The 23,824-nt window shown below is 42.4% G+C and overlaps 1 protein-coding gene across 1 annotated transcript in view; it reads left to right on the top strand.

Annotated features, from left to right (window-relative positions):
- The window catches only part of LOC112260219 (carboxyl-terminal PDZ ligand of neuronal nitric oxide synthase protein), a 30,198-nt gene extending 9,333 nt beyond the window's left edge, over window positions 1-20,865 (top strand). Inside the window, exons 6-10 of the mRNA XM_024435154.1 lie at window positions 5,332-5,476; window positions 5,791-5,909; window positions 9,068-9,214; window positions 12,033-12,201; window positions 18,602-20,865. Coding sequence (XP_024290922.1) covers window positions 5,332-5,476; window positions 5,791-5,909; window positions 9,068-9,214; window positions 12,033-12,201; window positions 18,602-19,119 — 1,098 coding nt within the window. The 3' untranslated portion in view covers window positions 19,120-20,865. The remainder of the gene's footprint in view (window positions 1-5,331; window positions 5,477-5,790; window positions 5,910-9,067; window positions 9,215-12,032; window positions 12,202-18,601) is intronic.
- Window positions 20,866-23,824: the final 2,959 nt, after the last annotated feature.

Here is a 23,824-nt window from a genome sequence, read left to right as displayed (position 1 = left end):
GGTATGAGTAGCAGGAAGTTGAAATTGGGCACGCTATTTATCCAAAAGTGAAAATGCTGCCCCCTATCCCTAACAGGTTTTAACTTGGGTCAAACGTTTCGGGTAGTTGTCCACAAGTTGGGTGAACTGTGGCCTATTCCTCCTGACAGAGCTGGTGTAACTGAGAGGTTTGTAGGCCTCCTTGCCCGCACACGCTTTTTCAGTTCTGCCCACACATTTTCCATAGGATTGAGGTCAGGGCTTTGTGATGGCCACTCGAATACCTTGACTTTGTTTTCCTTAAATTAAGCCATTTTGCCACAACTTTGGAAGTATGTGTCACGCCCTGGTCTTAGTATTTTGTGTTTTCTTTATTATTTTGGTCAGGCCAGGGTGTGACATGGGTTTATTATGTGGTATGTTTTGTCTTGGGGTTTTTCGTGGGTTTTGGGATTGTGGCTTAGTGGGGTTTTCTAGCATAGTCTATGGCGGTCTGAATTGGTTCTCAAATCAGAGGCAGGTGATTATCGTTGTCTCTGATTGGGAACTATATTTAGGCAGCCATATTCTTTGAGTGTTTCGTGGGTGATTGTTCCTGTCTCTGTGTTTGTTTGCACCAGATAGGCTGTATAGGTTTTCACGTTACGTTTGTTGTTTTTGTATTGTTCATTTTTTCGTCATCATTAAATATGTATCAAGAATACCACGCTGCATTTTGGTCCGACTCTCCTTCACCGCAAGAAAACCGTAACAGTATGCTTGGGGTCATTGTCCATTTGGAAGACCCATTTGCGACCAAGTTTTAACTTCCTGACTCATGTCTTGAGATGTTGCTTCAATATATCCACCTAAATTTCTTCCCTCATGATGCCATCTATTTTGTGAATTTCACCAGTCCCTCCTGCAGCAAAGCACCCCCACAACATGATGCTGCCACCCCCATGCTTCATGGTTAGGATGGTGTTCTTCAGCTTGCAAGGCTGCCTCTTGTTCCTCCAAACATAACGATGGTCATTGTGGCCAAACAGTTCTATTTTTGTTTCATCAGACCAGAGGACATTTCTACAAAAGGGCGATCTTTGTCCCCATGTGCAGTTGCAAACCGTAGTCTGGCTTTTTTATGGTGGTTCTGGAGCAGTGGCTACTTCCTTGCTGTGCGGCCTTTCAGGTTATGTTGATATAGGACTCGTTTTTACTGTGGATATAGATACTTTTGTACCTGTTTCCTCCAGCATAATTCACAAGGTCCTTTGCTGTTGTTCTGGGATTGATTTGCACTTTTCGCACCAAAGTACGTTCATTTCTAGGAGACAGAACGCGTCTCCTTCCTGAGCGGTATGACGGCTGTGTGTTCCCATGGCATTTATACTTGCGTACTATTGTTAGTACAGATGAACGTGGTACCTTCAGGCGTTTAGAAATTGCTCCCAAGGATGAACCAGAATTCTTTCTGAGGTCTTGGCTTATTTCTTTTGATATTCCCATGATGTCAAGCAAAGAGGCACTGAGTTTGAAGGTAGGCCTTGAAATACTGTCACGTCCTGACCTTAGTTCCTTTTTTATGTCTCTATTTTAGTTTGGTCAGGGCGTGAGTTGGGGTGGGCAGTTCTATGTTTTGTGTTCTATGTTTTCTATCTCTATGTGTTTGGCCTGGTATGGTTCCCAATCAGAGGCAGCTGGCAATCGTTGTCTCTGATTGAGAACCATACTTAGGTAGACTGTTTTCCCACTCTTGTTTGTGGGGGGTTATTTTCCGTTTCAGTGATTTTCACCATACGGGACTGTTTCGGGTTTTCTTTATTCACTTGTTCGTTTGTTTTCTGTGTTCAGTAGAATAAATAGGACGAACACTTACCACGCTGCATATTGGTCCGATATTTCCTACTCCTCCTCAGAAGAGGGAGACGACAACCGTTACAAATGCATCCGCAGGTACACCTCCAATTGACAAAATGATGTCAATTAGCCTATCAGAAGCTTCTAAAGCCATTACTTAATTTTCTGGAATTTTCCAAGCTGTTTAAAGGCACAGTCAATTTAGTGTATGTAAACTTCTGAACCACTGGAATTGTGATACAGTGAATTATAAGGGAAATTATCTGTGTATAAATAATTGTTGGAAAAATGACTTGTGTCATGCACAAAGTAGATGTCCTAACTGACTTGCCAAAACTATAGTTTATTAACAAGAAATTTGTGGTTGAAAAACAAGTTTTTAACGACTCCAACCTAAGTGTATGTAAACTTCTTACTTCAACTGAATGTTCTATGTGATGATTATATGGGTAAGAAGGGTGTAGCTCTATGGGAGTGGGCTGAGTATGAGATTAAAGATATCCACAGGTTCCAGATCAGTGATATATAATCCGCTTATTTCTACAGGGTATCAGATCGTGGCAAGCAGCTGCTTAGCGAAGGGGCAGGGAATAGGGAGGGAAGGGGGCTGGGTATAGGGAATGTGCCACGATGCATTATATTTTACTTGGGACTCTTGGATCAATAGGGATCGTCGAGGGCTTAGTCTATACTAACACATACACACACGCTGTGCATGCATGCACACACATTTGTTTTCTGATCTACATGAACACAGTGCATACACATTTTATACACAGTACACACACCTGATGAATTTAAATTTCACACAACCCTGCATGCAAGAAAAAATATTGGGAAAATGAATGGCACGCGACTACCCCATAGCTGCATATGGAACAGCGATAAATTTCTGCATAACAAAAGCCTGGATAGCAACACCACCAATGAGGTTGGCTCTCATCACTTCACCATGGATACCAGTCATGTACTGTAGACAGTGACTGAGTGAAGCAGCATACTAATGAGTGTCTGCATCCCAAATGGCATCCTATTCCCTATTGGGGATTATGGGCCCTGGTCAAATGTAATGCACTGCGTAAGGAATAGGGTGCCATTTAGGACGCAGTCACTGAGTGAGGTGGGAAGAAAGAGGCTTTTAATTCTGTCCTTAATGTCATCTTCAAGCTGTACCACCCACCATCTTCACTTACCAGAGAACAGAGACACAGGCTGTAATCCTGTGTAGTGTAGTCTTGCCATTCAGATGACTCCAGCCTTGAAGCTCTTATCTCAGGCTTCCAGATCGAACTTTTGCCATTGGAGGGGAGGATGAACCGATGATACTGGGCTTGATTTACTGGACTTCATGTGGCTTCCCATGGATCACTGTCTAGGGTTTATAGTATTCCCATAATCTTAGTGTTGACCTTGTCATCCATGTGGCTCAGTTGGTTGAAGCACAGTGCTGGTTTCACAACGATTGTGGGTTCAATTTCAGCAGTGGCCATGCCAATAAAAATCTACTGAAAATGAAAAAAATAGTGTTACGGTCTAGAACAGTAGTACATACTTTACATAGCACTTTACACAGTACATTGTTGATGCACCTTTGGCAGCGATTACATCCTTGAGTCTTCTTGGGTATGACCCTACAAGCTTGGCACACTTGTATTTGGGGAGTTTCTCCCATTCCTCTCTGCAGATCCTCTCAAGCCCTGTCAGGTTGGATGGGCCACTCTGGCTGGGCCAATCAAGGACATTCAGAGACTTGTCCCAAAGCTACTCCTGCATTGTCTTGACTGTGTGCTTAGGGTCGTTGTCCTGTTGGAAGGTGAACCTTCGGCCCAGTCTGAGGTCCTGAGCACTCTGGAGCAGGTTTTCCTCAAGGATCTCTCTGTACATTGCTACATTCATCTTTCCCTCGATCCTGATTAGTCTCCCAGTCCCTGCCGCTGAAAAACATCCCCACAGCATAATGCTGCCACCACCATGCTTCACTGGTGCCAGCTTTCCTCCAGACATGACACTTGGCATTCAGGACTAAGAGTTCAATCTTGGTATTATCAGACCAGAGAATTTTGTTTCTCATGGCAAGAGTCATTTAGATGCCTTTTGGCAAACTCCAAGCGTGTTGTCACTCCTTTTACTGAGGAGTGACTTCCATCTGGTTGTCTTTCTGGAAGGCTCTCCCATCTCCACAGAGGAATTCTGGAGCTCTGACCATCGGGTTCTTGTTCACCTTTCTGACCAAGGCCCATCTCCCCCTCAGTTTGGCCAGGCGGCCAGCTCTAGGAAGAGTCTTGGTGCTTCCAAACTTCTTCCATTTAAGAATGATGGAGGCCACTGTGTTCTTGGGGACCAATGCTGCAGACATTTTTTGGTACCCTTCCCTAGATCTGTGCCTCGACACAATCCTGTCTTGGACCTCTGCAGACAATTCCTTCGACCTCATGGCTTGGTTTTTGCTCTGACATGAACTGTCAACTGTGGGACCTTATATAGACAGCAATCAATTGAATAATACACAGGTGGACTCTAATCAAATTGAAGAAACATCTCAAGGATGATCAATGGAAACAGGATGCACCTGAGGTCAATTTCGAGTCTCATAGCAAATGGTCTTAATACTTATGTAAATAAGGTATCTCTTGGTTTTTATATATGCATTTGCAAAAATTTCTAAAAACCTGTTTTTGCTTTGTCATTGTGGGGTATTGTGAGTAGATTGTTTGTTATTTCATAAATTTTAGAATAAAGCTGTGACGTAACAACATTTGGAAAAGGGGAAGGGTATCTGAATACTTTCTGAATGCACTGTATAACTGTATATTGTCACGTTATGGCGCACACCTGTCACCATCGTTACGCGCACCTGCGTGTCTTCAGACTCACCTGGACTTCATCACCTCCCTGATTACCTTTCCTAATTATGTCACTCACTTTGGTTCCTTCCCCAGGAGTTATTGTTTCTGTTCCTGTGTCATGTCTGCGTTGTTCGTGTTTCTTATTGTGTATTATGTGTTTATTTTTTTTTAACACTCACTCCCTGACCTTGCTTCTCCGGCCTCTAGGTTACCAGGCTGCTCGTTATGGCACACACCTGTCACCTGCGTGTCTTCAGACTCACCTGGATTCCACACATGGTCACACGTGACATATATAACTATAGATAACTCAAGGAAAAAAGGCTCTAGAATGAACCAATCCGTTACAACGAAAGCATGCACCTCTACAGTAGATCAGTAAGGCTACGTCGCTGAAATACTGTGCTTTTTGTTCTCTTCCTATTTCCATCCCTCACTCCCCCCTCTTTCTATCTCCCTCTCTTTCAACTGTTTCTCCTTTTATCTCCATCCCACTACCCCCTCTTCCCTTCCTTCCTCTTCCCCCTTTCTCCACACCTGATCCCGTCTCTGTCCTACCCTTCTCCTCCCTTTTCCCCTCTCCTCCCTCCCCTCACCTACCTCTCTCCTCCGTCAACTCACCTCCCTCTCCCCACTCCTCCCTCTCCCCCCTCCCCCTGCCCACCTCCAGTCCCAGGCTATGCGCATCGTGCGGACGGTGGGCCAGGCCTTTGACGTGTGCCACCAGCTGACCCTGCAGCAGACAGGGGAACAGATCTCAGAGGATGGAGGGGACACCAGCACTGCCGATGCAGAGGGGGCAGATGCCGTGCCAGGTGTGACTGGCATACGGTTTCATCTTTGCACAGTGGTGACATTCTCTACTGAGGCTGAATCAGTTAGAGATTGTCGTGTGTGTTGTGACTCCAGCGAGTGTGGAGAGCAGACAAGTTTGAATTCCATGTTTCAGTTTTTTTGGTCTGAGAAAAGCACTATAAAAATATTATGTACTATTAATTTGTATGTAAGGAATGGGTTATGTTTAGCGTTTTTGCTTGTGATTGTTATTTTGTTTGTTGTTGTCTCTCTCTCTCTCTCTCTCTCTGTCTCTGTCTGTCTCTCTCTCTCTCTGTCTCTCTCTCTCTCTCAGCCAAGAAGAGGTTGGCATTGTCTGATTCCACTGACCTTGAAGCCACTACAGAGGAGAGCATCGACCGTTTGTCATCCGACCAGGACAAGAGCCAGGACCTTCTCAGTAAAGATGGGAAGGTAATGTGTATGACCTGGGTTGTATTTATTAGAGCAAACCATTGCAAAATTATTTACAAAAGAAAACAAAAATATGTATTTGTATTGGACAAGTTCAGGAAGTACATTGTTTTACTCCGTTTCAAAACCGTTTCCCCCTACTAAACTCAGCAAAAAAAGAAACGTCCCTTTTTCAGGACCCTGTCTTTCAAAAAAATTCTTAAAAATCCAAATAACTCCACAGATCTTCATTGTGAAGGGTTTAAACACTGTTTCCCATGCTTGTTCATTGAACCATAAACAATTAATAAACATGCTATATATAACCACAAAGCACCTTATTTTTTGCAATGTAAAGTCGTGTTACCCAACATATACAGTGCCCTACAATTCCACAACCAAAGCTCATCCTTACGACATACGTTTGACTAAAATAAGGTATTGAAATATTCATCATCTCTCTTGTTCTATCGCTCATTTAGAAGGACATTCTCTCAGTCAGAGTAGAGAGAAGTTGAACGATCTGTCTTTTACAGTATACTATCAATAAACTAAACAAATAAACTGGTAAACTAAGGATCATCCTAAAAAAACAAACCATACCTATATCTGAAATGAGCTGAGATAGGGTTAAGGGTCAATCTAGACTCTAGATGAGTTGTTTAACTGTGATGTGGTAGATGTCTGTCTGGCTAACCTGCTGTACAATACAAGGAGGCACTCAAAGACATCCATCATTTCCATAAGGCTGATAACAACCGCTCTCTTTCATTCCAATAGTCTATTTTTCGACTTTGTTTCGATATTTCTTTAAAGATGAAATGCACTACATACTACACTAAAGTGTACACACTACACTAAACGCTGAATAAAACAATGAATGAAGTCCCATGATGGTAGTGACTGCCCATTACTGCTTCACACTTATTTACCATATTTTATTGACATTACTTAACTCTAATAAAATATGTCAGTTGTCTACTTTGTGCATGACACAAGCAATTTTTCCAACAATTGTTTACAGACAGATTATTTCACTTATAATTCACTGCATCACAATTCCAGTGGGTCAGAAGTTTACATACACTAAGCTGACTGTGCTTTTAAACAGCTTGGAAAATTCCAGAAAATGAGGTCATGGCTTTAGGAGCTTCTGATAGGCTAATTGACATCATTTAAGTCAATTGAAGGTGTACCTGTGGATGTATTTCAAGGCCTACTTTCAAACTCCGTGCCTCTTTGCTTGACATCATGGGAAAATCAGAAGAAATAAGCCAAGACCTCAGAAAACAAATTGTAGACCTCCACAAGTCTGGTTCATCCTTGGGAGCAATTTCCAAACGCCTGATGATTACAAACAATAGTAAGCAAGTATAAACAACATGGGACCACACAGCCCTCATACCGCTCAGGAAGGAGATGCGTTCTGTCTCCTAGAGGTGAACGTACTTTGGTGCGAAAAGTGCAAATCAATCCCAGAACAACAGCAAAGAACCTTGTGAAGATGCTGGAGGAAACGGGTACAAAAGTATCTATATCCACAGTTAAACGAGTCCTATATCGACATAACCTGAAAGGCCGCTCAGCAAGGAAGAAGCCACTGCTCCAAAACTGCCATAAAAAAGCCAGACTATGGTTTGCAACTGCACATGGGGACAAAGATTGTACTTTTTGGAGAAATGTCCTCTGGTCTGATGAAACAAAAATAGAACTGTTTGGCCACAATGACCATCGTTATGTTTAGAGGAAAAATGGGGAGGCTTGCAAGCCGAAGAACACATCCCAACCGTGAAGCTTGGGGGTGGCAGCATGTTGTGGGGGTGTTTTGCTGCAGGAGGGACTGGTGCAATTCACAAAATCGATGGCATCATGAGGGAAGAAAATTAGGTGGATATATTGAAGCAACATTTTAAGACATCAGTCAGGAAGTTAAAGCTTGGTTGCAAATGAGTCTTCCAAATGGACAATGACTTCCATACATCCAAAGTTGTGGCAAAATGGCTTAAGGACAACAAATTCAAGGTATTGGAGTGGCCATCACAAAGCCCTGACCTCAATCCAATAGAAAATTTGTGGGTAGAACTGAAAAAGAGGCCTACAAACCTGACTCCGTTACACCAGCCCTGTCAGGAGGAATGGGCCAAAATTCACCCAACTTATTGTGGGAAGCTTGTGGAAGGCTACCCAAAACGTTTGACCCAAGTTAAACAATTTAAAGGCAATGCTACCAAATACTAATTGAGTGTATGTAAACTTCTGACCCACTGGGAATGTGATGAAAGACATTCAATTCTGACATTTCACATTCTTAAAATAAAAATAATTCTTAAAATAAAGTGGTGATCCTAACTGACCTTAAACAGGGCATTTTTACTAGAATTAAATGTCAGGAATTGTGGATAAACTGAGTTTAAATGTATTTGGCTAAGGTGTATGTATAAACTTCTGACTTCAACTGTACTACTGTCACGCCCTGACCTTGGAGCCTTTTTATGTCTTTATTTGGTTTGGTCAGGGTGTGATTTGGGTTGGCATTCTATGTGTTGTATTTCTTTGTGTTTGGCCAGTGTGGTTCCCAATCAGAGGCAGCTGTCTATTGTCTCTGATTGGGAATCATACTTAGAGAGCCCCCCCCCTCCCCACCTATGTTGTGGGATCTTGTCCATGTGTTGTTGCTGTTGAACCCTACTAGGCTGTACGTTTCGTTGGTGTTCTTGTTTTTCTGGTTATCATTAAAGAATATGATTAACCTACCCCACGCTGCATCTTGGTCTAATTCCACCAACGACGATCGTTACAACTACTTCAAATACCACTTGAGTAGAAGTCAAAGTATATGGTTTTAAATATAGTTAAGTTTCAAAAGTAAATATAATTGCTAAAATATACTTAAGTATCAAAAGTAATAGTATAAATTGTTTAAAATAATGTATGGGGTTGCAAAATGCCAGTAACTTCCCCAAAATGTCCTGGTTTTCCTGAAAGCCTGGTTGGATTCCTGGAATCAGGAGGGAATAAGCAGCAAATCTGGGAATCCTCCAACCAGGATTTCTGGAAAACCATGGAATTTTGGGGAAAGTTACTGTTATCTTACAACCCTTGCAGTATGTAATGCATTGTGTATCCTCAGTCATTATAGATCATAATCACTGACCTGGTCCTCATTTTCCCCATCCAAGGACCCAACCCAGCAGCTGACCTCATCCATGTCAGGGCCACCTGTGTCAAGCTTGCTAGCTGTGGACTGCTCTGTGGCACACCAGGTGCAGCTTCTCCAGAGACAGCTCCAGCAGCAGGAGCAGCAGGCCCAGGCTGCTGCAGCACAGGTAGACACACGTTTCCAAACAGTTCCAGATGATGGTTTGCCTTGTTGAATGCAGCTCATGCGTGTGGGTCTGCGCTATTCAAACATGTTGATGTTCAGTTTGCCAAAGTAATGTACACTGTTAGTAAAGGCAGTTTAGACCAGAAACATACGCTTTGATTTGCAGTGCGTAAACAGTACCTTTTTAAAGTTGCTAGCTAACAACCTGAAAACTGGAGTGTGTGAACAGCACAAGTGGCTCAACTAGGGTTTCAAAGCTACTGGCAATTTACCAAAGTTACTGGAATATTCTGTAATTTTGATAATTAACTGGTAATCTATATGGCAATCTATTGTACTTTGGTCATTTATATTTGAAAAACTTTTTTTTAAAGTATTTATTTATATATATATATATATATATTAGTATTCCTTTTGTATAACTTTGTCTGAGTTTCTAGTGGATACACCATATGGTTCAAGAGAAAATGTATTTAAAAAGCATCTAATCAACAATGGAATTATTTTTCAATTAACTCTGCAACTCTTTCAACTAACTTATTTCACAACTGCCACCAGTTTGGCGCCAAAACATGACGAAATAAATTAAAGTGTGTAAAAAATTGATAGAAATTATATTTTATGCTGAAACCCTCATATTAAACACCAATGGTATTGACTAAATTGCCTGTTTTATATTTAGGGTGATGTTTTACAGCCTTGTCATAAAAATGTGTATTTTAAAATCGTCTTAGCTGTTTGATTATTTTATATATTTTACAACGTGATATGGCCACACAGAGGGCCAGAGATAATTAGACACCTGTGATAATCTGAAGTACCCAAAAAGGTCACTAGATGTTATATGATTAAAACAAATATATATAAAAAATTTGAAGTTAGCAAAATTCTGATAATTTACTGGTAAACTTAGAATGTTTATATCCAGAAATATAACCTCCCTTTGCAACCCTAGACTCAGCTATTGTCCTACACGCAAACCTTTGGTTTAATTTGTTTTGGTTGCAACCCTGAGGTATCCCTATAATGATTGACAGTTCAACAAGGCATTTGTGGCTGTAAAGGGGGGACAAGACAGTGCTTTTCATCAAAGGTAGCGCTCATCTCTGCTGGAGTAATAAGACATTCCTTATGGCTAATGAGCAAGCCAGCTCAACGGTGTCACTCTGTGCTCTCTTTTCTGTTTCTTGTTCTCTCTTCTCTTTCCTATAATCACATGGCTTGGTCTAATGAGGTTTGGGCTTACTTTTGATTATAATGAGGGATTCTATCTAATGCTGATTGAACAGCGTCAGAATTGTAGAAGTGAAGAAACGTTTGCTTTGATCTTGATCAGTGGGTGTGTGTTCCATGAATTTTAATTAGATCTTGTGTGATGTGTGTGTTCGCATTTGTTCGTGCCCCTGGTGTGTGAGCCTGCACACAAACATACCTACATACACCACCGGTCAAATGTTTTAGAACACCTACTCATTCAAGGGTTTTTCTTAATTTTTTACAAATTTTTACATTGTAGAATAATAGTGACGATATCAAAACTATGAAATAACACATGGAATCATGTAGTAACCAAAAAAGTGTTAAACAAATCAAAATATATTTTATAAATAGCCATCCTTTCAAATAGCCACCCTTTGCCTTGATGACAGCTTTGCACACTCTTGGCATTCTCTCAACCAGTTTCATGAGGTAGTCACCTGGAATGCATTTAAATTAACAAGTGTGCCTTAAGTTAATTTGTGGAATATCTTTCCTTCTTAATGCGTTTGAGCCAAACAATTGTGTTGTGATAAGGTAGGGGGATATACAGAAGATAATCCTATCTGGTAAAATACCAAGTCCATATTATGGCAAGAACAGCTCAAATAAGCAAAGAGAAACAACAGCCCATCATTACTTTAAGACATGAAGGTCAGTCAATACGGAACATTTCAAGGACTTTGAAAGTTTCTTCAAGTGCAGTTGCAAAAACCATCAAGCGCTATGATGAAACTGGCTCTCATGAGGACCGCCACAGGAATGGAAGACCCAGAGTTACCTCTGCTGCAAAGGACAAGTCCATTAGAGTTACCAGCTCAGACATTGCAGCCCAAATAAATGCTTCAGAGTTGAAGTTTCAGACACATCTTAACATCAACTGTTCAGAGGAGAGTGTGAATAAGGCATTCATGGTAGAATTGCTGCAAAGAAACCACTACTAAAGGACACCAATAAGAAGAGACTTGCTTAGGAGTCAGAAACACGAGCAATTGACAAATTGGAGAGTCCAAATTGGAGATTTTTGGTTCCAACCACCGTGTCTTTGTGAGACTGTGTGTCTGCATGAGTCTTTCCCACCGTAAAGCATGGAGGAGGAGGTGTTATGGTGTCGGGATGCTTTGCTGGTGACACTGTCTGTGATTTATTTTTACACCACTTATTACACTTAACCAGCATGACTACCACAGCATTCTGCAGTGATACGCCATCCCATCTGGTTTGGGCTTAGTGGGACTAGTATTTGTTTTTCAACAAGACAATGACCCAACACACCTCCAGGCTGTGTAAGGGCTATTTGACCAAGGAGAGTGATGAAGTGCTGCATCAGATGACCTGGCCTCCACAATCCCCCGACCTCAACCAAATTGAGATGGTTTGGGATGAGTCGGACCGCAGAGTGAAGGAAATGCAGCCAAGTGCTCAGCATATGTCGGAACTCCTTCAAGACTAGTAGTAAAAATAAAGAGAAACCCTTGAATGAGTAGGTGTTCTAAAACTTTTGACCGGTAGTGCATATGTGTATGTGCACTCTAACCTCTCTTCTACGTATGCCTACCTAGGTGCGCTTGCTCCAGGACCAGCTGTCAGTGGAGGTGTGTGCCAGGACAGACGCCCAGGCCCGGGTTCAGAGACTCCTACTGCAGAACACTGATCTACTGCAGCACATCTCCCTACTGGTCAATCAGATCCAGGAGCTGGAGCTCAAATCTGTTGCAGGACTCAGCTCCAGTGAGTGGTGGTTCTTCTTCCCATTTGTATTATTTATTAAGGATCCCCATTAGTTCCTGCCTTAATGTTGCCGGACACTATTCCTGGGGTCCAGCAACATTAAGACAGTTATGTACAATCAAAAATATTACATCTCATAAAACTTTTCACAATACATTGTGTGTGCCCTCAGGCCACTACTCTACTACCACATATCTACAATACAAAATCCATGTGTACTTGTATGTAGAGTGTGTGTTATAATGTGTGTGTCTCTTCACAGTCCCCGCTTTTCCATGAAGTGTGTTTTTATCTGTTTTTTTAAATCTGATTCTACTGCTTCCATGGCTCTATGTAGTAACGTGCGCCTCCCATAATCTGTTCTGGACTTTGAGATTGTGATTGTGGTGGTATGTCTTGTGGGTTATGCATGGGTGTCCAAGTTGTTTGCTAGTAGTTTAACCAGACAACATTACTCCAGGGTTACTCAAAGCAATTTAGTCACCTCAACATGCTCATTTTCCACATTATTCATTACTAGATTTAGTTGAGGTTTAGGGTTTAGTAAATGATTTGTCCCAAATACAATGGTTTTAGTTTTTGAAATATTTAGGACTAACTTATTTCTTGCAACCCATTCTGAAACTGACTGCAGCTCTTTATTATGTAAGGGTACTAGACAGCTGCCCTGGGGAATTCCTGATTCTACCTGGATTATGTTGGAGAGGCTTCCATTAAATAACACCCTTGGTGTTCTGTTAGACACAATATAGCAGGAGGTGTAAAGCCATAACACATGCGTTTTTCCAGCAACAGACTATGATCGATAATGTCAAAAGCCGCACTGAGGTCTAACCAAACAGCTCCCACAATTGTTTTATCATCAATTTCTCTCAGCCAATCATCAGTCATTTGTGTAAGTGTCTTCCGTACATGTTGAATCTCCTTCCCTATAAGCGTGCTGAAAGTCTGTCAATTTGTTTACTGTAAAAAAGCATTATCTGGACAAGCACAATTTTTTTCCCAAAAGTTTACTAAGGAAGAGAGAAGGCTAATTGGTTGACTATTTGAGCCAGTAAAGGGGGCTTTACTGTTCTTTGGTAGCGGAATTACTTTTCCTTCCCACCAGACCTGAGGGCACACTTTCAAATAGGAGTGGCATCTCTTACTTTTTCTTCATCCCTTCACTCTTTGATTGTCTGCCTTTCTTTATTCCTCCTTCTCTCTTCATCCCTTGTTCTCTTCATCTCTCTCCCTCCTCTTCCATTTATATTTCTCTCCCTCTCTGTTCATCCATCTCTCTCTCTTTCTTCATCCATCTCTCATCATCCCTCCCTCTCTTTTCTCTTCATCCCTTTTTCTCCACTCACCCTCTTCATCCTTGTTTCTCTTCTCCTCTCTCACCCTCTCTTCATGCCTCCCTTCTCTTTCTTTGGTTCTCTTGCTCTTCCTTTCACACAGGTGTTTCTGAACCGTTATGTCAACTCAGCAAAAAGAGAAACGTCCCTTTTTCAGGACCCTGTCTTTCAAAGATTATTCGTAAAGATTCAAATAACTCCACAGATCTTCATTGTAAAGGGTTTAAACACGGTTTCCCATGCTTGTTCAATGAACCATAAACAATTAATGAACATGCACCTGTGGAACGGTCATTAACTTCTTGGTGACAGGGGGCAGTATTTTCAGGTCTGGATGAAATGCATGCCCAAATTCAACTGCCTGCTGCCCATCCCCAGAAGATAAGATATGCATATTATTAGTAGATGTGGATTGAAAACACTCTGAAGTTTCTAAATCTGTTTGAATAATGTCTGTGAGTATAACAGAACTTATGTAGCAGGCGAAACCCAGAGGAAAAACCATTCATATTTTTTTTAGAGGTCACTCTTGTGTAATGAAGAAGTAGCCGTGTTCAAAACGAGGGTCACTTCAAGTGTACTGTTTGTTAGAGGCGCGTGACCAGAAAGGTAGCGTCAGTTTGTTTTCTTCCTGTATTGAACACAGATCATCCCATCTTCAGTTTTATTGATTATTTACTTTAATAAATACCTAAAGTTGTATTACAAAAGTAGTTTGAAATGTTTTGTCAAAGTTTATAGGTACATTTTCAAAAATTTTGTAGTCACGTTGCTCAAGTTGGAAACTGTGTTTTTCTGGATCAATCTCGCCAAATAAATGGACATTTTGGATATACACTGCTCAAAAAAATAAAGGGAACACTAAAATAACACATCCTAGATCTGAATGAATGAAATATTCTTATTAACTTCTTGGATATAGGGGGCGCTCTTTTAATTTATGGATAAAAAGACGTGCCCGTTTTAAGCGTAATATTTTGTCACAAAGATGCTCGACTATGCATATAATTGACAGCTTTGGAAAGAAAACGCTCTGACGTTTCCAAAACTGCAAAGATATGATCTGTGAGTGCCACAGAACTCATGCTACAGGCGAAACCAAGATGAAACCTCAAACAGGGAATGAGCAGAATTTTTGAGGCTCTGTTTTCCATTGTCTCCTTATATGGCTGTGAATGTGCCATGAACGAGCCTAAGCTTTCTACCGTTTTCCCAAGGTGTCTGCAGCATTGTGACGTATTTGTAGGCATATCATTGGAAGATTGGCCATAAGAGACTACATTTACCAGGGGTCCGCCCGGTGTCCTTTGTCTAAATTGGTGCGTAATCTGCAGCTGCAGGCATTTTCCCATGGGATTCAGAGGAGAAAGCACACTTCCACGAACGATATATCATCGAAGAGATATGTGAAAAACACCTTGAGGATTGATTCTAAACAGCGTTTACCATGTTTCAGTCGATATTATGGAGTTAATTTGGAAAAAAGTTTGGCGTTTTGATTTTTTTTGGTAGCCAAACGTGATGTACAAAACGGAGCGATTTCTCCTACACAAAGAATCTTTTTGGACAAACTGAACATTTGCTATCTAACTGAGAGTCTCCTCATTGAAAACATCCGAAGTTCTTCAAAGGTTTTTGTGAAAATGTTGCCCGCTCAATGCTAACGCTAAATGCTACGCTAGCTATCAATACTGTTACACAAATTCTTGTTTTGCTATGGTTGAAAAGCATATTTTAAATCTGAGATGAGTGTTAAATACTTTTTTCTTTACATAGTTGAATATGCTGATAACAAAATCATACATTTGATTTCCATTGATAATTTTTATCAACCCATGGAGGTCTGGATTTGGAGTCATACTCAAAATTAAAGTGGAACACCACACTACAGGCTGATCCAACTTTGATGTAATGTCCTTAAAACAAGTCAAAATGAGGCTCAGTAGTGTGTGTGTGGCCTCCCTACAACGCCTGGCATGCTCCTGATGAGGTGGCAGATGGTCTCCTGAGGGATCTCCTCCCAGACCTGGACTAAAGCATCCTCCAACTCCTGGACAGTCTGTGGTGCAACGTGGCGTTGGTGGATGGAGCGAGACATGATGTCCCAGATGTGCTCAATTGGATTCAGGTCTGGGGAACGGGCGGGCCAGTCCATAGCATCAAGCCTTCCTCTTGCAGGAACTGCTGACACTCCAGCCACATGAGGTCTAGCATTGTCTTGCATTAGGAGGAACCCAGGGCCAAGCGCACCAGCATATGGTCTCACAAGGGGTCTGAGGATCTCATCTCGGTACCTAATGGCAGTCAGGCTACCTCTGGCGAGCACATGGAGGGCTGTGCGGCCCCCCAAAGAAATGTCACCCCACCCCACACCATGACTGACCCACCGCCAAACCGGTCATGCTGGAGGATGTTGCAGGCAGCAGAACATTCTCCATGGCGTCTCCAGACTCTGTCACGTCTGTCACATGTGCTCAGTGTGAACCTGCTTTCATCTGTGAAGAGCACAGGGCGCTAGTAGTGAATTTGCCAATCTTGGTGTTTTCTGGCAAATGCCAAACGTCCTGCACGGTGTTGGGCTGTAAGCACAACCCCCACCTGTGGACGTCGGGCCCTCATACCACCCTCATGGAGTCTGTTTCTGATCGTTTGAGCAGACACATGCACATTTGTGGCCTGCTGGAGGTCATTTTGCAGGGCTCTGGCAGTGCTCCTCCTTGCACAAAGGCGGAGGTAGCAGTCCTGCTGCTGGGTTGTTGCCCTCCTACGGCCTCCTCCACGTCTCCTGATGTACTGGCCTGTCTCCTGGTAGCGCCTCCATGCTCTGGACACTACGCTGACAGACACAGCAAACCTTCTTGCCACAGCTCGCATTGATGTGCCATCCTGGATGAGCTGCACTACCTGAGCCACTTGTGTGGGTTGTAGACTCCATCTCATGCTACCACTAGAGTGAAAGCACCGCCAGAATTCAAAAGTGACCAAAACCTCATCCAGGAAGCATAGGAACTGAGAAGTGGTCTGTGGTCACCACCTGCAGAACCACTCCTTTATTGGGGGTGTCTTGCTAATTGCCTATAATGTCCACCTGTTGTCTATTCCATTTGCACAACAGCATGTGAAATTTATTGTCAATCAGTGTTGCTTCCTAAGTGGACAGTTTGATTTCACAGAAGTGTGATTGACTTGGAGTTACATTGTGTTGTTTAAGTGTTCCCTTTATTTTTTTTGAGCGGTGTATATCGACTTAATTAATTGAACAAAAGGACCATTTTTGATGTTTATGGGACATATTGGAGTGCCAACAGAAGAAGCTCGTCGAAGGTAAGGCATGATTTATATTCATTTTTCTGCATTTTGTGTCGTGCCTGTAGGGTTGAAATATGTTTTCTCTCTTTTGTTTACGGAGGTGCTATCCTCAGATAACAGCATAGTTTGTTTCCGCCGAAAAGCATTTTTGAAATCTGACATGTTGGCTGGATTCACAACACGTGTAGCTTTAATTTGGTATCTTACATGTGTGATTTCATGAAAGTTAGATTTTTACAATTTATTTGAATTTGGCGCTCTGCATTTTCCCTGGCTTTTGGCCAGGTGGGATGCTAGCGTCCCACATAACCTCTCTGGGATAAAACACTAACAGCTTACAGACGGTAGGCAAAAAAGGTCACAGTTATGAAAACTTAGGACACTAAGAGGCCTTTCTACTGACTCTGAAAAACACAAAAAGAAAGATGCACATCTGCGTGAACGTGCCTTACGAATGCTGCAAGTAGGCATGAGGACTGCAGATGTGGCCAGGGAAATAAATTGCAATGTCTGTACTGTGAGATGCCTAAGACGGCGCTACAGGGAGACAGGACGGAGAGCAGATCGTCCTCGCAGTGGTAAACCACGTGTAACAACACACCTACAGGATGGTGTGATGTTCGGTACAGGATGGCAACAATAACTGCCCGAGTTACACTAGGAACGCACAATCCATCCATCAGTGCTCAGACTGTCCGCAATAGGCTAAGAGGCTGGACTGTAGGCCTGTTGTAAGGCAGGTACTCACCAGACATCACCGGAAACAATGTCGCCTATGGGCACAAACCCACCGTCGCTGGACCAGACAGGACTGGCAAAAAGTGCTCTTCACTGACGAGTCGCGGTTTTGTCTCACCAGGGGTGATGGTCGGATTCGCGTTTATCGTTGAAGGAATGAGCGTTACACCGAGGTCTGTACTCTGGAGCGGGATCGATTTGGAGGTGGAGGGACCGTCATGGTCTGGGGTGGTGTGTCACAGCATGATCGGACCGAGCTTGTTGTCATTACAGGCAATCTCAATGCTGTGTTACAGGGAAGATCCTCCTCCATGTGGTACCCTTCCTGCAGGCTCATCCTGACATGACCCTCCAGCATAACAATGCCACCAGCCATACTGCTCGTTCTGCGTGTGATTGCCTGCAAGGAATGTCAGTGTTCTGCCATGGCCAGTGACGAGCCCGTTCTCAATCCCATTGAGCACGTCTGGGACCTGTTGGATCGGAAGGTGAGGGCTAGGGCCATTCCCCCCAGAAATACCGGGAACTTGCGGGTGCCTTGGTGAAAGAGTGGGGTAACATCTCACAGCAAGAACCAACCAAATATGGTGCAGTCCATGAGGAGCTGCATTGCAGTACTTAATGCAGCTGGTGTCCACACCAGATACGGTCTGTTACTTTTGATTTTGACCTCCCCTTTGTTCAGGGACACATTATTCCATTTCCGTTAGTCACATGTCTGTGGAACTTGTTCATTTTATGTCTGTTGTTGAATCTTATGTTCATACATATATTTCCATGTTAAGATTGCTGAAAATAAACACAGTTGACAGTGAAGACGTTTCTTTTTCTGCTGAGTTTTTAAAATAATTATCCACATTGACATCACAGCTCGTAAGCAACACTGTCATCTTGACCTTTTTAATCTATCATCATCTCCTCTCTCAGTCCTGTCCTCAACTCACTTCCTCTCGCTATATTCCCTCCACTCATCTTCTTTCCTCCATTCCAACAAATTCTCTCTCTTCTCTCCACAGTGGGCTCCCAAGACAGTCTGCTGGAGATCACCTTCCGTGCCAAGCCCCCCTCCTTGCTACATGACATCACCACCACCCACACCTCCATGGGCCCCCTGCAGGGTCAGCCCCAGATAACCAATGGCCCCTGGTCCTCCATCCTACCAGGGGCCTCTCCTCCAGGGACCAGGGCCCCGGACAGCCACTCTCTGGGCCCGGGCGGAGTGAGGCTGGAGTGCTTCCGCTTCCCCCGCAGTGGGGGAGGGGACAACCACGAGAGCCAGAACCAGGAGGCCGAGAGTCCATGCTCGGGCTGCCCAGGCGGGGACTCCCCTCTGGGGGTTCTTGGAGCCCTGGAGCTCCTCCGTTTCCGGGAGTCGGGGATAGGTTCGGAGTACGAGTCCAACGCGGATGAGAGCAGTGACAGGGACAGCTGGGGGCGGGGTGAGGGGGCGCGGCCTGAGGGCGCGGCACTTCTGTTCAACGTAATGAATGCGGAGAGCCCCGCGGACTGTCTGGGTGATGAGGTGGCCGTGTAGCCCTCCGCGGCTTCGACTTCACCCAAGAACGAAATCCTATCACACAGTCTACAGTTCTATGGTGTTAACTGTTCACCACCCTCCAAACTCTGCTCTGCAGTCCTTTTGTTTGATATTTGTTTGTTGCATTTTTTGTATTTGTTGGATATTTTGTTTTTGTTTATATTTGGTCACGTTTGTCTGATGTTTGTTTATATCTGTTGCAGTTAATTACATGTGTTTTCTTGAATGTGTTTACATTTTTTCATACATTTTGACTCAGCACTTGACTTGCTGCTGCTGTTCCTGCTCTCCTGGGCTTACTGCAGTGTAGCTGTAGTTTGTGTCACAGCTGTCTAAATATGTGGTTCTGGTCTGTGTTATTGAAGCATTGTGTAATAGTGAAACACACCCAGCATGGCCAGTCGTTGGCGTTGTTTTGTTTTTTTGACGAAAAGACTGAATGGATTGAAAATGAGTAAACGTCTAATGTAAAGACTGTGAACTTCAAAAGCCGGCTGTACTAGTGCTGTATTACATGACTGGATCTCATTTGTGACTGACAATTGATTCAAGACAGTTTACATTCAAGTTTTCCTCCACCGTGATGCTCCATGCAATAAGTCCTCTTTCCCAAGACTTTGGTACGATTCACTTTTGAGCCAACTCAATATCATACACCCAAAAAGTTGTTGTTTGTTTGGTGCAATTGAAGAAAGAAAAAAATGAAAATGAGTTGTCTTTTGTTGAATGACAACACACACTTCATTGAATAATCCCTACTCTTGACCAATGACTGATGAAGGGGCGTAGACTTTGGCTCCGAACATCAGCTTGCCTCAATTTCTTTTGTGTTCACAAACAGCCGAACAAACCCTTGCCGAAGACCAAAACAAACAAAAACTTTACAAAATGGCGTCATAATATATGCATGATCTGTTCCGGAAGCGGACTCCTTAAGTGTACAATATATCTCACCACAGTTATTTACCCTCTCTCCCAATACAAGGCATGCTAGGGTTTAGATGGAACCAATAATATCTCACTAGTCTCTAATATCAAATTTAAATCAAATGTATTTATATAGCCCTTCGTACATCAGCTGATATCTCAAAGTGCTGTACAGAAACCCAGCCTAAAACCCCAAACAGCAAGAAAAGCAGGTGTTGAAGCACTAATAGAGTAGAGTTTTGAAGCCAATTGAATATCAAATGTTATTACGCCTATATCTACAGTAGCTCAACGTAGCGATTTTTTTTTCCCTCTCCCAAGATTAAGGCAGTTAGGATTCAGTTTGGAGCCAACAATATATCACTACTCTTTAGACATTTACTGACTTTATCATCCCCCTAAGGACAATTTGTTTGCAACACAGAGGTGTGTGTGTGTAACAAAATCAGCAGCAGCATATTTAGCAGGTTCTGCTCTCCCTGCAGCTTGTCTGTCACTGCTCCCCCATGTCTCCGTACTGCACCAATGCTGCATTGTCATGTTCTAATGGCCCAGCTGTCAAACAGGCAGGACTTTTTGAGTCGGCTCCAAGCCACTGACTCATCGTATTGGGACCACGTCTTTGAGCGTTCTCCAAATCGATACATCGCTTACAGCGCTCTCTTTTTTTATGTTTTACTCTCTCACTCTCCCTCACACACACACTATTTTTCCCTGTCACTCTCCATTTTTGTGTTTGACTATTTCTCTACTCTACTCTCTCTTGTCGTGTCTTTGGCTATGCCGGATTAAGTGATATGACATGCTATTCTATAAAATAATTTCTCCGTGATTAACATTACCTGATTGAGCTAATCATGTAAATGTAATTAACTAGAGAGTCGGGGCACCACAAAATAATATTTATAGAGCTGTTATCTTCCGAATAAACTCTTAAAGACCTAGTAATATTTTACATCAATAGCAGTCAATATTAATCATCTTAATTCAGACGAACCCTGGCTAACAAATTGAATCCGCAATACAAAATTGGGTTTAATTATTTATTTACTAAATACCTAACTAATCACAGAATTACACATACACATAATTAAATCGTAACTTGATTTCAAATTACGTCATAAAGGAAAAAGTCCCTAGCGGGCGGAACAGATATGACAGCTGGTTACACAAAAGAAAAGGGCTGGGTTTGAGTGAAAGAGCGGGAAGACTGAGGAACAAAGGGCGAAGCTGTGCTATCGTAAATACAGAATCTTATGCATTCTAAATTACCGCCCATTTGGAAAAGGAAAATGCAATAAATATTTACTCTGAGCTGCGCTTTGGTAGGTTGGTGGTAGATGGAAGGCAGTGTTGCCCAACCGAGTCCTTTGTCCTTTGAAGAATGTCTCTGCTGGTAAATTGGATACGTTGTAGTAATGTCGTTGTGTGGTAGATGGGATACTCTGTCTGTTCCTTCCTAACCTGCATTTGCAGCTGTTGTTGCTAACTCAACGGCTAGGGGGCATCACTTCTGTAGTGAATAAGAGTTCAAAGTACATACCATTCGCAACCAAAGCTCACGCTGATGTTGGTTTCGTTCTGTAGTTATCTGAACCATTCTGACATCGGACCGTCGTCCTCACATCCTCGGAACAGGAGGTTACATTGTCGTCAAGGCTTTATATAGGAAGGGAGAGGAGGGCGTGTTTGAAAAGTTTTATAGCCCATGTCCCTTCACAGGGGCGGGCCACTGATTGAGCATAGCCCTAACCGTATGAAAACCCACATCTCACATTTTAGAAGCTAAAATCACATTTCATCCCATCACGAAAAATGTCATATTCAAACATTTATATTGAACAACAATTCCATGTGAATCCGATAATTCTGATGTGTAGACTTTCCACTGTAGAGTTTGTCATCTTATCATTGATGAGAATGTCTCAGATGACAACCGAACTGACATCATATTCATTAAGTACCACCGCATATGTTCAATTGGTTGGAATACCAGAATATAGTTCATTTCCCACCACCTTCTGATGTTCCCAGAATCTCTATGTTAACCAAGGTGTTTGCAAATGTAACATCAGTAGGGTAGAGAGAGGTAAAAGGGGGGAAGAGGTATTTATGACTGTCATAAACCTACCCCCAGGCCAACTTCATGACACTCTCAATAGTTTATTTTCAGGGTCATGTCTTTTCTGATATAAGTGTACAAAAAGTGGAAAGGGAAGATGCATCCAGTTGGACAACTGACTAAGTGCATTCTACGTTAGGTGTGAAGTCACTAATGCTCTCCTCACTGAATTAAACACCCATTCTCAAATGCCATGTTCGATGTATCTCCTCTTTTAGCTCATCTGAATGAATTAAAAATAGCTTACTGTCTTAGAAGGTGTCCCAGATGGCACCCTATTCCCTATGTAGGGCACTGCGTTTGAACAAAACCTGATCAAAATAAGTGCACTACATAGTGAATAGGGTGCCAATTGGGACACATCCTTAGTTCGCCTTATCCAGACCCGGGTTCAAATACTATTTGAAATCTTTCAAATATTTTAAGCATCCGCTTTAAGATGGGCGGGGGGTGCACTTTTGGGACTGTTCTATTACATCCATTGCAAAAGGCAAGCTCAATTAGGCACAGCTGAAGTATTTGAAATGATTCCAAATAGTATTTGAACCCATGTCTGCTCTTCTCATATTCAGCACAGATTCTCCTCTGGATACGACTTTCCGTTCTCCAACTAACGTTGACCTTTTCAACTATCTGTCTCTGTGGGTATTTATAGCTATTTTCTGTCTGTGGACTGTGTTGAGATCATTTTTAAAGGTGCCGGCCTAACTGGGAGAGTGAGAAGACAACAGCGCTGGTCTCCGGATTGGGTCAGTACCCTTGTGAGCATTCGTTAAGCTCAACGTGACAAGACTACTGATACCTCCCTGTTGCCTAACTTTGGGTAGCTAATGAGGTCGAACACGTAAATGTTGGACATGCTACAAAACATTTGATGTTTATGGAATCGAGTGTTTTGACTCATCAGAGTTCTGAAGGTGTGTGCCCCTGTCTGATGGTTGACTTCATGACTATATAGCTGATATGACAGTCATTTCTAAATCAGTATTTTCAGTGCTTCAGCTTAAAGTGCAGCCAAAAGTTCCATGAATATCAAGAAAAATATTCAGCTTTTCATTTTTTTATTAATTTGTAAATATTAATAAAAACATAATTCCACTTCGAAATTATTGGGTATTATGTGTAGGCCAGTGACACAAAATCTCAATTTTAATCTATTTTAAATGCAGGAAAAAGTGGAAAAAGGAAAGTGGTGTGAATACTTTCTGAAGGCACTGCAGCTGATTCGGCTAAAAGTACTGCCAAAAGTAGGTGACACTTGCTCAACAAATCCTACATTATTAGCTTAAAAACATGCCAAAAACATGTTTTAACCAGATAATCTAACAATCCCATCAATATTCGAGCCAGAGATAGTCACACCCTATTTCTTCAGGTTGTCAGAGTATATTGTCAAAAAGCACAACTCTGTAGGACTGACACACCCTGTATGGAGACTACAAAGGAAAGTAGTAAAAATTGCAGTATGGTAACAGCCCAAATATGCTCTTTGTGCTTTGAGGTAACACTCACAGTGGCCTGCAGATGAGTACTAAGAAGAGCACTGTGATAATGATTATTGGAAATTAGAGAACAAAACCTGGGCCAACAAACATCAAACACAGTCAGGACAATGTTTATTATATCCTTTTCGTATAATAAAAGCTAGTTATC

The sequence above is a fragment of the Oncorhynchus tshawytscha genome, linkage group LG10 (genome assembly GCF_018296145.1).
Source record: "Oncorhynchus tshawytscha isolate Ot180627B linkage group LG10, Otsh_v2.0, whole genome shotgun sequence".
In the NCBI taxonomy this organism is placed as follows: domain Eukaryota; kingdom Metazoa; phylum Chordata; class Actinopteri; order Salmoniformes; family Salmonidae; genus Oncorhynchus; species Oncorhynchus tshawytscha.
This window is presented reverse-complemented; position numbering and strand designations above follow the sequence as displayed.